Genomic DNA, 19,736 nt, shown 5'->3' on the forward strand with positions numbered 1-19,736 from the left:
ATAAGACCTTATCAAGGAGACAGGCTACTAGGAACATATGAAAGAATGAATGCATTTTGTTCTAGCAAAAATGATTTGTTAAAAGCACTCTGTGTGAGGCAACATCATTTTGGTGTTGCCTTCTTCTGGCTGGGGATGAGGGGTTGGGGCTCTAATAAACCCTTAGGGACCATTCATACATGGGGTAGAATCTCACTCAAATAACTCAGACTGGTTCTTCTTAAAATTATTTGTGGTAAATGATTGAATGATTGTTTTTGCTTTAAAAAAATGTCCAGTGAGTCATGGACTAGAACTACTATAAAATATAGAAAATAATTATTAGAAAATGACGTAAAAATAAAAAGCATATAAAATAGAAGTCTACATAAAATACAAACCAAAGTTTTTAAAGATTAGGAACAACAGGCACATAATTACTTTGAAAAATGACAATAAACATTTATAAATGGTTTAGTCTTGGCTTCTGTACTTACTGTACTACAGACTGGTATTTATATGGTCAGGGACCAGAAGAAAGTCCAGTTTATTAACTGACACTTGTCTTTAAAGTGCATTATTACTCCCTTGAGAAAACTGCATAGCAGAGCTGATATTAAACAATACTACTGTTTTCTCCTAAGAAGTCTGGAAGGAATGCCAGGATGGACATTCTATAAGAACAGCATAATTAAAAAAAATTTATTTATGTGCAAGTCCGAGTTACCAAGAGAGAGGGACAGAGATGATCTAAACACTGGTTTACCCCACAGATGGCCACAATGAACACAGGATCCGAGAGCTTTCTCTAGGCCTCTCACATGGGCAGTAGGGGTCCATGTGCTTGGGCCATCGTCTGCTGCCCTTCTGAAACTATTAGCTGGGAGCTGGATCAGAAGGGATGCAGCTGGGACACAGATCAGCACCCATATCTGGCATTGCAGGTGATGGCTTTACCCACTGTACCAGGTCCTGTAATTTATTTTTAACATTATTTACTTATTTTCATTTTATTTGAAAGGGAGAGAGAGAGAGAGAGAAAAGAAACAGAAAAAGATCTATCTGTTAGTTCACTCCTGAAATATCCCCAACAGCCATGATTGTTCCAGGCTGAAACCAAGAGCCTGGAACTGCATCTGGGTCTCCCTCATGGGTGGCAGATACCTAAACAGCTGAGCAATTACCTGCTGGCTTCTAGAGTGTGCATCAGCAGGAAGCTGAGTCAGAAATAGTGGCAGGACTCAAACTCAGGTTATGTGTTATGCAGGTATCCCAAGCAGCATCCTATGTTCCATGCCAATCCCTGTCCCTAGAATTTTCTTGATTTGTTAAATCTTGGAAATGTGTACACTATCTTTATAATTGTTTCCTTACAGTGATTAGCTGTAAAGTAATGTTCTAAAGTCATGGGGTTTGACTCTCAACTCCTGTACTCTAATGCTGTGTCTTTAGGTATATTCCTTGATAAGGAAACAGCAATTAAAGACATGCATACAGTGCTTAAGTTTTGATTATCATTTTATCATTGTAATAGGGGAATAGTAACTGAACATTCATTCTGTCCTAGGCAAGTGCCTTCTATTTAACAGCTCAATTAACCTCCTGTAACTCCAAGAGGAAGCTACTTTTATCACACTTATTTTGCAGATGACACACTGAGATTGAGTAACTTGCCCAAGGTCAGATAATTACTAAGTGATAGATGAGGTAGGATGTGAACCCAGTGAGTCAGGCTCCACAGTATATGTTCTTCAATCATGTTGTTTTTTTACTGTTTCTTCCAAGAAGGAAATAAAGGAGTGGTCACTGGGACAGAAAGGAATCAAAGTAGTTTTAGCCTCAAATGCTAGAGATAGGATAAGGAAATGAATTCAAGAAAAAGGTATTAACTATGCTAAGAAGGTAGTATGATGCGTAATTTTATGTGTTATGTTGGCTATGTGTTAGGTTCAAAACAGTTGTTTAATCAAACATCTATCTAATGCTGCTGTTAAAGTGTTTCACAGATGCAATTAACATTTACTACCAGTTGACTTAAAAAACAAACAGACAAACTTATTTATTGGAAATGTAGATTTACAGAGAGAAGGAGAGACAGAAAGAACTTCCGTTCACTGGTTTACTCTCCAATTGTCATAATGGCCAGAGCTGGGCCATTCTGAAGCTGGGAGGCAGGTTCTTCTGGGTATCTCACATGGGTGCAGGGTTACAAGGACTTGAGGCATTATTCTCCAATGCTTTCCCAGGCCATAGGCAGGAAGCTAGATGGCAAGAGGAGCAGCCGTTACATGAACTGGTGTCCATATGGGATGCCAGTGCTGGGAGGTGGAGGATTAGCCCGCCAATTGAGCCAATGCACTGGCCCCTACCATTTAACTTTAAAACAGGTCACCTTTGATGGTATGTATGGAGATTGTCCAATCAGTTGAAGGCCTTAAGAGCAAAAACTGAGATTCTTCACAGAAGAAATTCTTCGTTAAGACTATTCATCAACTCCTGCTGAGTTTCCAGCCTGCTGGCCTCCTCTACAAACTTCAAACTTGCCTGCCCCCAAAATTTCAAGAGCCAGCTCTCTAAAACAAATTAATTTAGGGCACAACAGAAATGAGAGGCAAGGTAGGATAGGGGTCAGATGAATAGTGGCACTGTGGAAAACACAGTGCTCAGAGGAATAAGTTCTGTAGCTTCGTAATGACTATAATTCACAAAATGTTATTATATTAATCATATACTTTATAAAAAAAAAAAGAGTTCAAAGGCTTCCAACACAAAGAAATGACAGTATTTATAGAAAAATGTTAATTACTCTAATCTGATCATTACATATTCTATACACATTGAGTTACATACTGTAATCCATGAATATATACAATTATTTGTCAATTTTTAAAATTAGGAATAAATAAATCTTTTTACATATATAAATGTTTCTCTAGACAAACTTCAACTGATGTAGTGGTCAAGGGATATTTAATTTCTTCCAATTAGTGTTACTTAAAATAATAATAATAATAATAATAATAATAATAATAATAATAATGATACCTGGCCTGCTTTAACAAAATATAATGAGCACAAGGTTCTGACTTATCTGTTTTGTACTCTTGCTTCAGATAAATACTATTATCAGATAGTTCCTTCATATTTCAATCTATGACTACTCAAGGGGCACAGAGAAGGGTAGAAGTACATAAAGGTCAATAGGACTCAAGTTAAAAATCCAGATTATCAGATGAGACCCAATACATTTCTGGGGGTTTCCTAGAGTTATTGTGACAAATGGGCCGTGAAAAGCATTCAGAACATCTAAACAGGTGTGACAGGAACAGCCACTCATAAAGGCAGAGGTTCAAAGCTCAGTGAGAACCTGACTCACCAAAACAAACAATATCTTTAGGAAATGTGAGGTTTTTCTGATAGTTAAAATTTATGGGTACCACTGGTTTGTCTGCTATTATGTCATTAACTCCATTTTTCTAAGTGCTTCATGCTTCAACTAACTCTTATAAAATTTGAAGTATTTCTTTAATTTTTCAGAAGTGTTATGATGTTTGAGACTGCTGGAATAGTTTTTCTTAAGGAAAAAAAAAAACCCATAAAATGAACTGCAAAACATATGAACATCCAAATACTTGACTACACGAGACTCATATAAATAAAATGTTTGTTATAGTTACATAGAATTAACACACAATTCATATAAGTTCTTACTTTAGACCATGAAAGATCAAGGAGATCAGCAGTATGTCCTTTGTATTTGCAAAATGGTCGCTGCCTAAAGGGTGCATTTTTATCATCGGTGTCTTCCTCATTTCCACTGCATATCTGTGTAGACATAAAGATAAGCCTTAAAACGAAAATGCAAAACCAGCTGAACAAAAGCTTTCTATGATTCCCATCCCAACTATTCTCAGTTCGTATAACGCCTGATTGAAATCTCAAACTAGTAAAAGCAATCTGCCCTTCAGGTTGATCTACTACCCGCAACATCTTCTTTTCATCCTTGCCCTAACAAACTAGAAATATTCCTGAAGATGCTGTGACATCACTATCGTTTTATTCCACAAGAGAGCCCCCACTTTGCCCTTTTCTAAATATCTGTTCCTTCAGGAGAGGTGGGGGCCCAAACTGGGAAGTCAACCATAATGGGTGTAACCTTATGAAGATGAGCTCATTTGCTATCCCGGCGATGACAGTTTCAGGCATGGGCATATACTACAATTTGTACCAATTAGAGATGAGAGAAAGTTCATGAGGGTTTAAAGCGTAAGAGAAGGCTTCCACAGAGATATCCTTACTCTTAGGAAGGAGCCAGTAAATGGGAGATTTATGTCTCTTTCTCCCTCTGTCACTCTGCCTTTCAAATAAATGGCTGAATGGAAAAAAGGTCTTTTTTTTTAAGATTAATTTATTTTTATTGGAAAGGCAGATTTTGCAGAGAAAGAGAGGCAGCAAAAAGAAAAATTGTTTATCCACTGGTTCACTGCTTAAATTGCCACAATGGTCGGAGCTAATCCAATCTGAGGCAAGGAGCCTGGAGCTTCTTCTGGGTCTCCCATGAAGGTGCAGGGACCAAAGTTTTGAGCCAGCCTCCGCTGCTTTCCCAGGCCAGCAGGGAGCTGGATCACAAGTGAAGCAGAGAATTAAGATGGCAGAATATGGTAAAGATATGTTTAAACAGAGAAATATTAGCAAGGGTGAAGCAGAGAGGGCGCACTGCAGGAAACAGGAAAGGACAGACTGACAGCAGAGGGCCACATGGAGACTGACAGACACGGGAAGGCAGTGGAGACAATGATGTGGTGTTGCAGTGACCAGATATGTGAGCGGTGATAGGAACTCCACCGAAGGCCAGAAATCCACCAGCGAAAAGGTGGGAAGGGGTGTTCACCGGGAGCTTGGGAGGTGAACCCAACAAAAAACTGCACGTACTGCTGGTCTGTTTCATTTGGTCAGGAGCAGAGACAGAGCAGCAGGTCTCAGATGGGAAGTGCAGGAACAGGGTAGATTTCACAACCCAATCCACCCCCTAGAGCTGAACCGGATGCCATTTTGTATAGGGAGACAAAGGCTATGGGGCAGGACTGTGCATGCACTGAGCTGGGAGTTGCATTTATCGTACCCCAGTGCACCTAGTACTCGGCTAAAAGGTAATGGCAAGGGCCAGTGCTATGATGAAGCACATGAACAGCCTTCTGTAACCCCGGCATCTCTATGGGTGCCAGTTTCAGTCCCAGTGCCCCACCTTCAATCCAGCTCCCTGCTAATGCACCTGGGGAAAGCAGCAAAAGATGGCTCAAGAGCTGGAGTCCCTGCCATCCACATGGGAGACCTAGAAGTATTCCCTGGCTCCTAGCTTCAGCCTGTCTCAGCTCTGATCAGTGTGGCCATCTGGGGAGTAAACCAGTAATTAGATCTCTCCCTCTCTCTGTATAACTGTGACTTTTAAATAAATATTTGTAAAAATATTATTTTTATTGGAAAGACAGATACACAGAGAGAAGGAGAGACAGAGAGATCTTCTATCCACGGGTTCATTTCCCAAGTGGCTGAAACTGCCTGAGCTGAGCTGATCCGAAGCCAGGAGCCTGTAGCCGCTTCTGGGTCTCCCCCTTGAGTTGCTGCAGGGTCCTAAGGCTTTGAGCCATTCTCCATTGCTTTCCCAGGCCACAAGCAGGGAGCTGGATGGGAAGTGGAGCAGCCAAAACAGAGATTAATACCATATGGGATCCTGGCGCTTGCAAGGCAAGGATTTAGCCACTGAGCCACTGTACTGGGCCTTAAATAATCTTTAACAAAAATGATAAATGCAGACATCAAATTTCAACGGCATATGAAAGAGACTTCTTTGTCTCCAAATAGATGAAAAAGAAATGTAAAATGATCACTTCCAAAAACATATTTAAATGTTATTCAACTGTTTCAGAAATTTTGTCAAAAAACTTTTGTCAAAAAAAATTATTTATACTCGTTTTTTAAAAGGCCCTATTATTCAAGCAAGAGTGAGGTTTACTTAAGATTTTTTTTGTGGGGTTGGGGTTGATAGAATTGGTATAAGTCGGATTGTTGAAAGGAGGATAATACAAGATAGAACAGATAGTCGAATGCCCAGAAATGTTATGGTAAATTAACTAATAAAAGCAAATTATTTCCCTTAAAGCAAAGCACTTAAAATTTTACCAGTACATTTAGAGAACGCTTTATGGAGAAAATGGGTCATGAAAATTGAACAAGCTTTGAACAGCAAGAAGGGAGGTTGAAGGCATCCCGATCAGCGAACAACATGAAAAGAGGCACAGAGGCAGGAAAGGAACGTGGACTACAGGCATACTGCAGTGGGGCACGAGGTCAGATTCCAGGAACACACTGACAAGGGAAACAAGGCACGCTGACATTTATATAAAAGCACTTATGATGTGCTCATTTCAGAACAGAAATGAGGAACAATTTTGCCTGCTGAATTCGGGGAAAATCATAAAAGAAGGTAAGATAAATGGGGTCTTGCCCCGTGAGGAAAGCGGAGTGAGTGAGTATTTCTGGCAAAGCAAACAGCACTGACAAAGAACGTGCAAGTGAAAGAGTGTTAAAGGTACAACTTACATAACATGCATAAGTACTAGGGAATTAGAACTGATTTTAAAATAGGCAGCATGACAAAATTGCAAAGGACCTATAATCCAGAAGTGATAAGGAACTAGCAGGAAATTTTAAACTACAAAAATGCTGTCTATTATTATTATTATTATTTTAAAAGTATGGAATAACTTTATTATTATTATTATTATGAATTGCATTGCATTATATGACACAGTGTTATAGGCACTTCATACAATTCTAATTTCTGATACAAAAGGCACTTCATAGTAAACAGATTATACCACAGCATTTTATAATAATAATCATACAAAAAGAAACATACCCCTATGTCGGTATCAGATTTTGATGAGTTTAGGCTTTCCTGAGAAGGAGATGGGGACACACGTCCTGTAAACAAAATCAAAAATTTTAAAAGAAATAGATCTATACCAACACATCCATCACAAACAACATTCAGAAATAATGCCCAAGTAAACCCAGTTAGTACAGAACATACCATTCTAAAAAATGCATTTCCAAACAAGTCAAATGTGCTTCTATTAGCCAGAAAGTATTTGTTTTTCATTATGCTTATATAAATGGGTTAATTATTGCTCCCTTTTAGTATCAATACTGTCAAATGCTCAATATTCAAAGAGAATAAATTTACTCATCATAACAAGTAGCAAGGAGCACAATAAAGGGGAATAGTATTTCTATTGTAGCTAGGGCCAATGAAAGCAACTATACGCATCTAGGATGACAAACACCCACTGCATAGGAAACATAGTTTAACTGCTTGTTAAGTCATCATTACCTTCAATTATGTATTACAACATAATGCAAGCAATACCCACAAGAGTTTATTAAACTACACAGGGCTTAACTGCCAATTTAATGACTCTCTCTGGAATTCTATGTTCCTCAAATCAGTGCTTCAGTTACAGCCAATGCTCTTATCCATGGCTCCCTCTATTGTCCTTTTCTCCTACTTCTTAACCTCTTATTTTCAGCTTTACGAGACAGGAGGGGAGCAGTGGAGAAATCTGCAACACAGTTTAATACTTTTAAGAAAACACCTTATGCCCTTAGAGCTCCTATTTACATCAATTCTACATACTTTCCCCCAAAACTTACTATGATACATACGTAGTTCATGAAAAATATATAATCAGCACGCACAATGTTCTGAAGTGTCTCTTATCTACTTAATATTTCTTTATACACTCCTTGATATGTGGACAATTGCCATTTACTTTCCATGACCATTTACTTCATCACTGCTTACTTATTTGGCATGTATATGAGTGTTATTCTTTTCTTCTAGTTTAGATACTTCATTTTAATCAGCACAGAATGGAAGTTTGTTGAGGAAACCAGTAACTTTGTACTCAGCAGTTAAGAAAATTAACTATCCCAAAAGGGGATAAATCAAAAGCTTTCTGTAGTTCTTTTCACAGGTTTTTTGCTGTTGATTTTTCTCTTTTAGGTTTTTAGATAGTATAGAAAGCAGTGATTGTTGCAAATGAGAGCCAAATATTACTCCCAAAATAAAAATATTTTAGGTTTTTTCAGATTTTTTTAAAAATGACAAAATACCTTCAGTGTTATATTTCATTCGCATATTGTTGAAATAGTCAAAAGCATTTTTTAAAGCCCATATTCTGACTACATTGTCTTGTCCAGCTGAGGCAAGTAATCGGCCACAATGAGAAAATTTCATAGTCCAAACAGCTCCCTAAGAAAATAAAAGAAGTCTCATAGTTACAACTTTAAAATTTTACTGACATTATCTTTAAGCCAGAGCTTGAAATGATGCCAACCTATACATAAGACAGTAATGCTCACCACTTAAGGCCAAGAAGAGTCGTTTGTGTTTAAGACCAAGGCAAAAGTGTTGTAATACCGACTGAGCATCACTAATACAAAAATCTTAAATCTGAAATATTCCAAAATCATGTTAGAGGTAAAAAAAAATATGGAGCATTTCAAATTTCAGGATTTCTGATTAGTGATACTCAACAGCTAAATTCTACAGAAATATTCACAAATTAAAAGCAACAACAAAAAACTCTGTATCTGAAGCTCTTCTGGTCCTAAGCATTTTAGACAGATTTAAGAAACAGAAGATAGAATTGTTATAGTCTGTCACACCCTAAACCACATTCATGGAAATGGGAACTTCACAGTGACCAGAAAATATAATTAGACAAGCTCTAATCCTAATTTGGAATCTTACTCCCCATGCTGATTGTAAAACAGGGACGGGAAGGAGAGTCCTCAGCACAGCAGTAACAACTCTTGATCAAGACTGAAGGAAAATGAGTGAATCAACCTAGCTTAGCCATGATCCTCACAGAAGTGGGCACTTGCAAAAATATTGAAATGGTATGGTCCTATCTTGCTTTATCTTTATAGAAACAAGGTTTTGCAGTATATCACCACAAGCTCCAAATAATGAAAACATTGGGGAAATGTATGCGTGTGTGTGTGTGTGCACACATGCGTTATGGGGTGGGATAGGAAGATTGAGTCTGGGTATTGAAAAAATTAACCGAGGACCTGCACTGTGCTATAGCAGGTCCTGCAGCACTGGTATCCAATATGGGTGTTGGTTCAAGCCCTGGCTACTTCACTTCTTATTTAGCTCCTTGCTAATGTGCTTGGGAAAGCAGCCTTAAAAAAAACAATTTAGAGATAGAATCTATATTACCTATTCAGTAAATACTATTAACATGTTTTATTCTTCTTGAGGCAGGCTAGTACAATTACACATGTAAGAAGAGATTAGCTTTGTTGAAGCCAACAAGAGCACTATTAAGCCTGAAAAATTCAAAAGTTGCTTACCATATGTTCACCACTAAGATCTTGCACCACTTTTATCTGATCAAAATCATAAGGTCCTTTGAAACCATGTGCTGCTTTAAATTTAACTGGTCTTGTATATGGCATTCCTTCATCATCACTTGATGAAGGATCATCTTGATCAGTATGAAACACTGAATAGAAGAGTAATGCAAATCATTATTAGCTAATACAGAAACAGCTGTTGTCATCTTTTTCTCTACAGCTTATCAAGAGAATTCATTAAATGAGAAAGCAAAATTCACCTATTATTATACAGCATACTGGTAAAAAGCATGAAGTCTGTTGTCAGGTTGCCTAGCTTCAAATTTACCTGTAATTTACTACCACCACGAGCACAGGCAAATTAATCAACTTGTTTATAATTAGGTTTATCATCTATAGATTAAAGATAATGAAAATTTTCACATCCTAGAGTATTTATGGGTTTACTACAGGTAAAGGTGCTTAAAGAGTAAGCATCATGGGCGCTGGAGTAGTGGCACAGCACACTAATGCCCCACTTCCCATCCAGCTCCCTGCCTTTTTCCTGGGAAAGCAGTCGAGGACGGCCCAAAGCCTTGGGACCCTGCACCTGTGTGGGAAACTCGGAAGAAGCTCCTGGCTTTGGATTGGCTCAGTTCTGGCTGTTGTGGCCATTTGGGGAATGAACCAGCAGAGGGAAGATCTTTCTCTCTCTCTGTAAACCTCCCTTTGAAATTAAAAATAAATCTTAAAAAAGTATCATGTGTTTTTACTGAATAAAACAAACAGGTACACTTACAAAGGCATAGGAGATTAAGATTTGTGAACCTCTGGAAAATTTAGCTAATTTTGCACATATTCATGAAAATCAACTTTGTAAACTAAAACTAACTGAAAACTGATTATTAAACACTGAATCCTACATTCAGTGTTTATGACCCTGCTGTCAAATCAAAATATATACAATTTAATGTTTAAGATGCCTAAATTCATTTTTCTTCACTCACAAAATTAAAGGAATAACTCATAATTTACTGAAATACTAAAATGTTAGCTATAAAGGTTTATTATTTTCAATAAAATAGAGTGTTGTATATACTCCAAGGTTAAATTTTGATAATCAGATTGGCTATTCAGTAGAAATGCTCTTTCTTACCTTCATCTCTAACACTTTTGACTTTATTTATAGCACGTTCACCATATTCCTCTGCAAGGTGCTTTGCTCTCTTTACTGACTTTCCAAGAAACTTCTTTAGTTGAGTCCTTAACAAAAATACAAAAAACCCCACATTGTTAATCCAAAAAACCACAAAATTTCAATGATTTACAAACTTATTATCTTTGGTAAAGTACATTATTTTGAAATAAACTTGTTTCTGGACATAAATCAACATTTGAGTTTCCAAATTATTTATTCTGTAAAATAATCCCATGCATGTATTTTAAAAGATTTATTTATTTACTATTTGAAAGGAAGAGTTACGGAGAGAGAAGGAGAAATATATAGAGATCTTCCATCCTCTGCTACTCTCCCCAAAGGGCCACGACAGCCAGAGCTGAGTCAGTGTGAAGCCAGGAGTTTCTTCTGCATCTCCCATTTGGGCCCCTCCTCCACTGCTTTCCCAGGCCATTAGTGCAGAGTTGTATTGGAAATGGATTCACTGGGACTCACAGGCCCAGCACATGAATATTATATATATATATATATATATATATATATATATGTTTATTTATTTGAAAGAGTTACGAAGAGAAAGCAAAAGACCTAAAAGTCTTCCATTCACTGTCTGCTCCCTAATGGTCATAATTGCTAGGGCAGGGCCAGACCAAAGCCAGGAGCAAGGAGCTTGATCCAAGTCTCCTGTGTGTGTGTGTAGGAGTCATCTTTTATTGCTTTGGCAAGCATATTAGCGGGGAGATGGACTGGAATTGAAGCAGCAGGGATTGCACCTGTTGCCCACAAGGGATGTTGGCATTGCAGGCAGTGGCTTAAGTTGCTATGGCAGCCCCTCTGCATATTTAAGTCAATATGCCCACTTAAGTCAATATGGCTACAAAGGAAATATAGGGAATTTCTTAAATTTATTCTGTTATATTCTAGAGCACTGGTTTTCAGTGGTGGCTAATAATTGACAGGTAGAAAGAAGTAAGACAGTTAGTGAAATGTTTAAAATGGAAACACCTGCGCCATATCCCCAGATAGTCTGATTTAGAGGGTCTAGAGTAAGACCATGAATCCATCACTTTGGGAAAACTGCTTCAGAGTTGTTTTATTTTAAAAGATTTATTTTTATTTGAAAGGCAGATTTTGGGGCCCAGTGTGATGGTTCAGTGGCTAATTCTTTCCCTTGCATGTGCCAGGATGCTATATGAGTTCCAGTTTGTGTCCTGGTTACTCCACTCCCCATCAGTTCCATGCTAGTGGTCTGGGAAAGCAGTAGAAATGGACCAAAGCCTTAGGACCCTGCACCTATGTGAGAGACCCGGAAGAAGCTCCTGGCTCCTGGCTTCAGATTGGCTCAGCTCTCTCCACTATGGCGATTTGGGAAGTTAGCCAGCAGATGGAAGATCTTTCTGTCTCTCCTTCTCTCTGCAAACTTGTCTTTCCAATAAAAATAAATAAAATTTCAAAAATAAAAAAGGCAGATTTTAGCACATATGCTGCCGAAGGAAGCACTGAAAGGCAGGTTTTAAAGAGAGGGAAGAAATAGAGAAGGTTTTCCATCTGCTGGCTTGCTCTTGAAATGGCTGCAAGCCAAAACGGAGCCGATCTGAAGCTAGGAGCCAGGAGCATCTACTGGGTCTCCCTTGTAGGTACAGGGTTCCAAGTGCATAGGTCATCCTCCACCGATTTCCCAGTCCATAAGAAGGAAGTGAGATCAGAAATGGAGAAGCCAGAGCTAGAATCAGGGCCCATATGAGATGCCAGTGCTGCAAGGTGGAGGATTAGCCTGCTGAACCCCTGCACTGGCCCCTCAAGAGTTATCTTAAAACACATTTTACCAATAAAAAAGGGAGAAGAGATATTAATCCTTAAAAATAAAAAAGCCAAAGATGGGATGGTTTCTTTCTTTTTTCTTTCAGTGTCAGTATCTATGTTTAATAAACTTATGCACTGGGATCCCACATAGGCACTGGCTGGTGTCCCAGCTGCCCTGCTTCCCATCCAACTCCCTGCTTGTGGCCTGGGAAAGCAGTCGAGGATGGCCCAAAGCCTTGGGACCCTGCACCTGCGTGGAAGACCCTGAAGAGGCTCCTGGCTCCTGGCTTCAGATCAACTCAGCTCTGACCACTGTGACTACTGGGGGAGTAAATTAGCAGATGGAAGATCTTCCTCTCTGTCTTCCCTCCTCTCTGTATATCTGCCTAGCCAATAAAAATAAATAAATCTTTTAAAAAAAATATTCAAGTCTCCATAAATAGTACTTATTGTTTTCTCAATTATCTAAGCTTCAAATTTAATACATTAAGATCATTTTTAAAACAATGTACAGTACATGATATTTTAAAATAAAAAATTTTCAAATCAGTGGTACATTTTACCAATTCAAATAAGCTCATATTAGGGATAATACTTGGCTAACTCTATTACTTTTATAATCTTTTATTATCTTTATAATATTGTTAACATAGTTAAGAGGGAAACATGCCCATGTGGGCCTCTCATCAGGATGGGAAGGGTCAGGTATGGAGTAATGTGTATGGGACAAATGTTCAATTTTTTTTTCTCCCATGTCCACATGGGGAGGAGAAGGAGGGAGCTGTTCTTTGCTCTCTAACTGCATCAGTGCCTAGAGATGGGTGATGGTACTTTAATGACACCTTAGAGAGCCCTGTGTGAGGAAGTATTCCGAGGGTATCACTTGAGTGATTTTGAGTTCTGAGAAGCTGTTCATTTCATTGCTACAGGGTTGAGAAGCCCTTTTCAGGACTACTGGCTGATGAAGCCCACCTTAGTGAATCCACAAACTCAGGAACATGCTGCAAAGCTTGGGCCAAGAGAGTGGTCCAACCTGTTCTGCTCTCCATCCTCTGAGGAGGCACAGCAGAACTTCTCTGCTGGCCTAGATGAGCTGGGTGTCAAGTCCCCTGTGTGCATCTACTGCTTTTTAAGTGTCAGATCATACAACTCTCTCAAAAAGACACCTCTTGACTTTAAATCAGTGCCTCCAATGGCATTTCACATTTTTACCATAACCAGATAGTGTTATTTGTGTAATTACATGGGTACTGTGTCTCTCATTTAACTGGAACTTCTATGAGGGCAGAAACTATGACTGTCTTCCTAACAGTCACATACTCAGCACTTAACTTTCATGTCTGGCTAGCTCAAAGACCGCAATGTATTTACTGTTGGTACTGCTATGAATATATGCTTTTGATATATTCAATTTTCAAAGAAATGAAGGTTGACAAACTATTGGCAGAGTGAAATACCATCTTTGTGAGAAAAATTAATGCTTTGGAGAATATATTCAGCTTACCAGTGATTATTTATGGGTATGAAATCTGGGAAACTTTCACATTACAGATTTCTGTTATTACTTGTGCTAACCAGAAAACAGAGATTACATGTAAATCATCTTTAAACCATTACAAGGTATCTGCTGTCTGTAACTCTGGTTCTGTTTTCTACAGAAGTGGAGGTTTATTACTATTTTCAAAACTCCCCAAATCCCAAATACCTCAATTATTTTGGATTAATATTTCTAAAATATTTTCATACCTTCTTAAATAGCACTTCATGAGCAATTTTTTTTTCCCTTGATGAATAGGGACATCACTATCATCTTTATTGTTCTATATCACATTCATGGTCTCTCAAGCAGGTGGCCTATATTATCAGTTCCACCCTCAAACTTCAAGGCAACGCAGTAGGGTGCGGGGAAGCAAGAACCCTGGGCTAATGTCTTCAGCTTGTCAGCTGCCTCAGCATTCAGTGCAGGTATTACTATGTACTGTGGGTGTCACAGTACGAGAAAAATTGAAAAGTGCTGTGGTTCAGATAGTTGTGCTATGTTTGATTCCTTTTAGAATTTTTTCATTAATCTCTCTATGACCACAGTACTACCTGACACTCTTGCCTGTATTGTCATAGTTTGCTGAAGAACAGCTGGGACTTGAACTGGAATCAGCATTCTAATGCCGGATGCCAGCATCCCAAGTGGTGGCTTGGCATACTGTCTTATTACAACGAGGACTCTGATAGTTGTTACATTTTAAACAAAATCTTGAAATTAAGACATGTACTGTAACTCACGTTTTTTGTTTTAACCTTCCACCATCAGTATCAGTTTGTTGAGACTGTAACTTCTCTTCATCATCTGACTGTGCTGCATCATTACTGTAAGAAGGAAAAGTCATTTTACACTTGATCTTAGCCAAAAGGCCGGGAAGCAACGAAGAGTCATTTTAAAAGAAACTATTTTACTATATACTTCTCAAAATTCTCTATTTTAGTTGTCAGCAATTCAGAACATTAAGAAATGTATTAAACTTCATATAATTTTACATTGTGATACTGAAAACTTGAGAAGCTTAGAAACTAAAGCATCCTTAAACAAAGTACAACATACAAATTATAAGTGAATACAATTTAGTCTTTATAAAAAACTTACTAAGTTTTTTTGCCAGGTGAAATGTACCATACAGAACTAACAGAATAACTTGTACACAACTTCCTGCCTTCTTATCAGTTACATCAAGTATTATATTTAAAATCTCTTGCTTTTATAAAAGGCTTTCTTATACCTCAAAATGAAGTCTACTGCTTCACTCTAGCGCAATTTCTAACCCTATAGAAGCAGTATCATTTGTTATAAAATTCATGATCATTAGAGAAAAGAGTCAGGAGGCTAATAAATATTTACCTTTTAGCTTTAAAATGCTTCTACATTGTCTCTAACATTAATCATTTTAAAAGTACAGAAACTAAACAGTATGGAATCTAAGATTTGTTCTATTTCCCCTAAATAACTAGACAATCATAAGAGAACAAAGTTAAAGAATTCATACATTAGCTAGCTGTATTTTTAATTCCATATTTAAAAAATAATACTGAATGAAACCATCATTCTGAAATACTACAAAGATAAATAACATTATTTGACATACCTTACATACTCCTTTGTCCTTCTCATGATGTGTAGGGTGAGAGGATTAATGCCTGTTGGCAGTTTCTCTTCTGCAAGACTCAGAGGTATTTCTTCTCCAGTATCCAGATTCTTAATCATTACACTGGCTAAAATTTCCTGATGTAAAAAATATAATACCAAGAAAATCTATACTCATCTCTGGTATAGATCTATAGTATCTAAGGTATGGCCTTACTAGTTATATTTGACATTGAGCAAAATCATTTTTAACACTTGTATGGTGATATAATTCACATAGTACACACTCATTTGAAGCAAATAATTCACTGGTTTTCCCATCAGAGTTGTGCTTTCACCACCACTGTCAGAATATTTCCATCACTCTAAAAGGAAATTTGTCCATTAGCATTCAACACTTTATTTCTCTTTTCTCCTAGCCCCTAACAACTACTCATCTACTCTTTACCTCTATGGATTTATCTATTCTAGAAATTTCATGTAAGTTAAGTCATACAACACATAGTCTTTTTTTGTCTGCTTTCTTTTGTTTAGAATGAACTTTTCCAAGGTTCATTTATTATTGTAGCATGGACCAGTACTTCCTTCTTTGAAACTGTTGGAAATTATATCACTACTTGGAAATATCAACACTTCATTTATCAATTCATTAGTAACAGACATTTAAGTTGATTCCATCTTTTAGCTATGAATATTTACATACTGTTTTATATGTAAATATATGCTTTGTATATATGCAGGAATATATGGCTTATAATTATTGGTAATAATAATAGTGTTTAACTGTTGAGAAACTGGTAAACTATTTTCCATAGTTAATGATTTTTAAAATGTGCTATTTTAAAGAAATAAAAATCAAGATTTTGCTTCAAAACTTCATTCCGGATCAGTTGGCCAATAGGTCTATGCTGTTAAATGTTAATGGTAAGAAACCATTAAAATAATAAAATCCATTTTAGTTTATATTACCAAAATGTAGACTTTGCTTTCAATATATTTACTAACATATAATTACACGAGAGCAAGAAGCCAGAGAAATAAGATCCAGCATATCAAAGCAGAAAACCAACAATATTTAATTCACATTCTTTCTTCTACATGATTTGTTTTGCCCATCAGCTTTTTAAATTGTGTTAAACGAAATCACATAAAATTCACCATTTTAAGCATTTCTAGTATATAGTTGAGGACCACTAGGTACATTTGCATTGCTGTGCAACCATCACTACCACCCATCTTCAAAACTGGATTTTTTTCCATCATGATTTTTATACTTCACATTTTCAAGAATAAAAATAACTCTACCTCATCAGTAAGTTCTCTCCCCGAATTGGATCTAGGTCTTTGAGGGCCCATCACTTCACCGGCTACTGTCTGCCCATCAGGTGCTTTCCCATTTTCCTGAAATTACATTTTTATAGCAGAAAATAGACTGAGTCAATTTCTACAAAATTTCAATTATTTACTACCATACACAGTTATAAAGAATTCCATAATTCAGGTAATGGAAACTACTAAAAATTTAAATGGAACACTCCATTTCAGCCCTTTGTCATTCCCAGCATGCTGAAGAAAAATGAAGTACCAAAATTGCTGCTGCCCATGAAATAATGCCTTAGTCACAAAAACAAATAAATCTTCTATTTGAACCAGGCCAAAAAAGCAGTTCTCTACTAAGACTGTACCAAGCCAGACCATAAGTGGATATTTTGAAGGCAGGGATCAAAAGTATATTTTTCTGTAAACACACAGAAAGACAGCAAATGTTTTAGGCATTTTTATCCATATTAAGTCTCCACTGTGTACCTTTTTATTTTTCTAAAAACAATCCTTTTAAAATGTAAAGATCATTCTTAGCTTGGGACCCTACAAACAGGCCACTGCCAACCCCTGTTATCTGTTATAAGATTATACTAAGACTACAGTGTCATTTCTCCCAGCCTTTCAGGCTGCCCCGCCACGGCTACCACCAGTAACCTTGAGTCTCAGAATCTGTAAAATCCATATTACCAAGTCTTATATATAGCCCACTTCCTAAGCACATGAAAATGTCATGATTGGGAAAAGAAAACCATACAAATATTAGTAAATGAAGACTATAATAGGTATTTATTAATACCAGCAGTGTTACAAACAGCAGCATCTGTTAGTTTCTGAATACCCACTATCTGCTCAACTTGACATGGTGTTATCTCATTTCATCTTTGCAAGAAAGCTTTAAGGAAGGTTCTTTTCCCACTTTATCATCGGGGTCAGATGCTACACTGCTTGCTTGCTAAGCTAACCCAGCTAGTTAGTAGCGGAGCTGGACAAGGGAAGGAAGGAAGCCAGTTGGGGGACAAGAAAATATTTGACCTAAAGACGAGGAAGATTCAACAATCAACAAACTAGCCAGTTGCAGAAAGGCGATAAAACCTACATCAAATATAACACTAATTCACCAACCTGGGCAGTAACTATTTTATCTCCACTGGTAGCACTTGCCAAATCAAGAGAAGGCTGAGAATCCCTGACTGTACTCTCTGAAGCCATGTTTGTAGTTAGGAGAGAATCAGACGTAATATTCTCTTTGGGTACTGCAACGATAACAATAATAACAACAACTAGTATTTAAATAGGTCCTTACAGAGCTTACAAAGTGCTTTATCCTTTATTTGCTTGATTCTTATAACAACCCTGTCATAACAGTGGTCTTATTATCATGTTCTATACAGGGATATCATGTTTGGAATTATTTAACTTTCACAACACTATGCAACTCATACATCTTAAGAGATGTGGGACTTGAATTCAAGCCTTCAGTTTCCAAATCCCATGCTCATTTCATCACATAGCATTGTCTCTTAGGGGGGTAACAGATTTCAAAGTTCAAAGTTTGCCGAAATGTTAATTACAGTATTGTAACTTAACATCGAGGTAAATGTTTCTCGTTTCTTTCTATCACTAAGGAAATGCTTTTTATAACGTGGTCATCAGTGTGGTTTTCTATGTATAAACTGAAACAAAAGCAGACAGTTGAATGATTTCATCTCAAAAATCCCCGACAAATTAGTTATTTCTCAAACAATACTTGCCGTCTAGATCAGGTGTTTTAAGAGCCTCAAATTCCAATTCACTTTTCTTTTTTCTTGGTGGTGGTGCAGGACGAGACGGAGGTGGGGGTCTAGGAGGTGGAAAATTAGTTGGAGGGGGTGGGCGTGCTGGAACAGGCTTCTTTGTACTGGCCACTATATCAGGTTCTGGAGTAAGATGTCTTGGGGGTTTGGCAGGAGCCACTTCTTCCACAGCAAGAAAATGAGCAGGTAAGGTATTTGAGGATGTTGGTTCTAGAGCATAACTTTGTTTTTCTTCGGCTACTTCCTTGTCCAATATTTCTGTTTCCACTTCAGCCACATGAAGCTGTTCAGTTGAACTTATTTCAGTTAACTTAGTGGTTTCATCGACTGGCTTCTCACAGGTATTATCAGTAGGAAAACATTCGAATTCATTTTCTTCACATACATTCTCACTCTCTGCCTTTTTCGACTCTTCTTCCTGCAGTTCTTGGCCTACGGCTAACAGTCCAGGTATACTGCTAAAATCTGTTGCAGCCCCAAGAGGACTGGTACTCTGATCAGAGAGTTCTTTTCCTTTGGAATCCAAAGGGTCATCTTCAAGCTGTAGTACTTTCTGACTCTCCTCAATAATACTTTCAATAATCTGATGAAAGGTTAAAAAACAGTTTTTAAAAGCAATGCTATTTACAAGAATATAACAGCAGCTTAACATTTTTGCAGTACTTACAATGTGCCAGGCAATGTTCTTAACTCTCAACATATTGTAGTATTTTTGCCCCCTTTGGAGACTGCGCTCTTCCTCTCAACCATCAGGTAACTAAAGCATAGAGATATCAAGTAATTTGTCCAAGGTAAAAAAGATAGTAAGAATGAAGGTGGTATAAGCCAGGAATTTGATTCTAGAATCCACACTCTTAAGCATTATGCCAAGGATTATGTGGTTAGGACACAGTCACAAAAGCTCCTTTATGTAAAATAAACTTAATCTCTAAATTTACACTAAGTTTTATAATTCATTTACATATCTTTAAAAATATTTACCTTTTTATTGGAAAGTCAGGTTTACAGAGAGGGGATAGAGAGAAAGTTCTTCCATCTGCAGGTTCACTCCCTAAGTGGCCACAATGGCTGGAGCTGAGCTGATCTGAAGCTAGGAGCCCAGAGCCTCTTTCGGGTCTCCCAC

General features: G+C 37.5%; 1 protein-coding gene across 4 annotated transcripts in view; it reads right to left on the reverse strand.

Moving 5' to 3' along the window:
* The window catches only part of WDR44 (WD repeat domain 44), a 71,963-nt gene that overhangs the window by 12,361 nt on the left and 39,866 nt on the right, over positions 1 to 19,736 (reverse strand). For all 4 annotated transcript variants that reach the window (XM_041000173.1, XM_041000172.1, XM_041000170.1 and 1 more), the window contains 10 exons: positions 18,572 to 19,196; positions 17,943 to 18,073; positions 16,803 to 16,898; positions 15,499 to 15,635; positions 14,645 to 14,728; positions 10,541 to 10,647; positions 9,403 to 9,554; positions 8,155 to 8,293; positions 6,899 to 6,963; positions 3,691 to 3,804 (listed from right to left, as the gene is read on the reverse strand). In XM_041000173.1, coding sequence (XP_040856107.1) covers positions 3,691 to 3,804; positions 6,899 to 6,963; positions 8,155 to 8,293; positions 9,403 to 9,554; positions 10,541 to 10,647; positions 14,645 to 14,728; positions 15,499 to 15,635; positions 16,803 to 16,898; positions 17,943 to 18,073; positions 18,572 to 19,196 — 1,650 coding nt within the window. The remainder of the gene's footprint in view (positions 1 to 3,690; positions 3,805 to 6,898; positions 6,964 to 8,154; positions 8,294 to 9,402; positions 9,555 to 10,540; positions 10,648 to 14,644; positions 14,729 to 15,498; positions 15,636 to 16,802; positions 16,899 to 17,942; positions 18,074 to 18,571; positions 19,197 to 19,736) is intronic.

This window comes from Ochotona curzoniae, unplaced genomic scaffold, assembly GCF_017591425.1.
Source record: "Ochotona curzoniae isolate NIBS_2020 unplaced genomic scaffold, NIBS_Ocur_1.0 scaffold_1852, whole genome shotgun sequence".
Taxonomy (NCBI): domain Eukaryota; kingdom Metazoa; phylum Chordata; class Mammalia; order Lagomorpha; family Ochotonidae; genus Ochotona; species Ochotona curzoniae.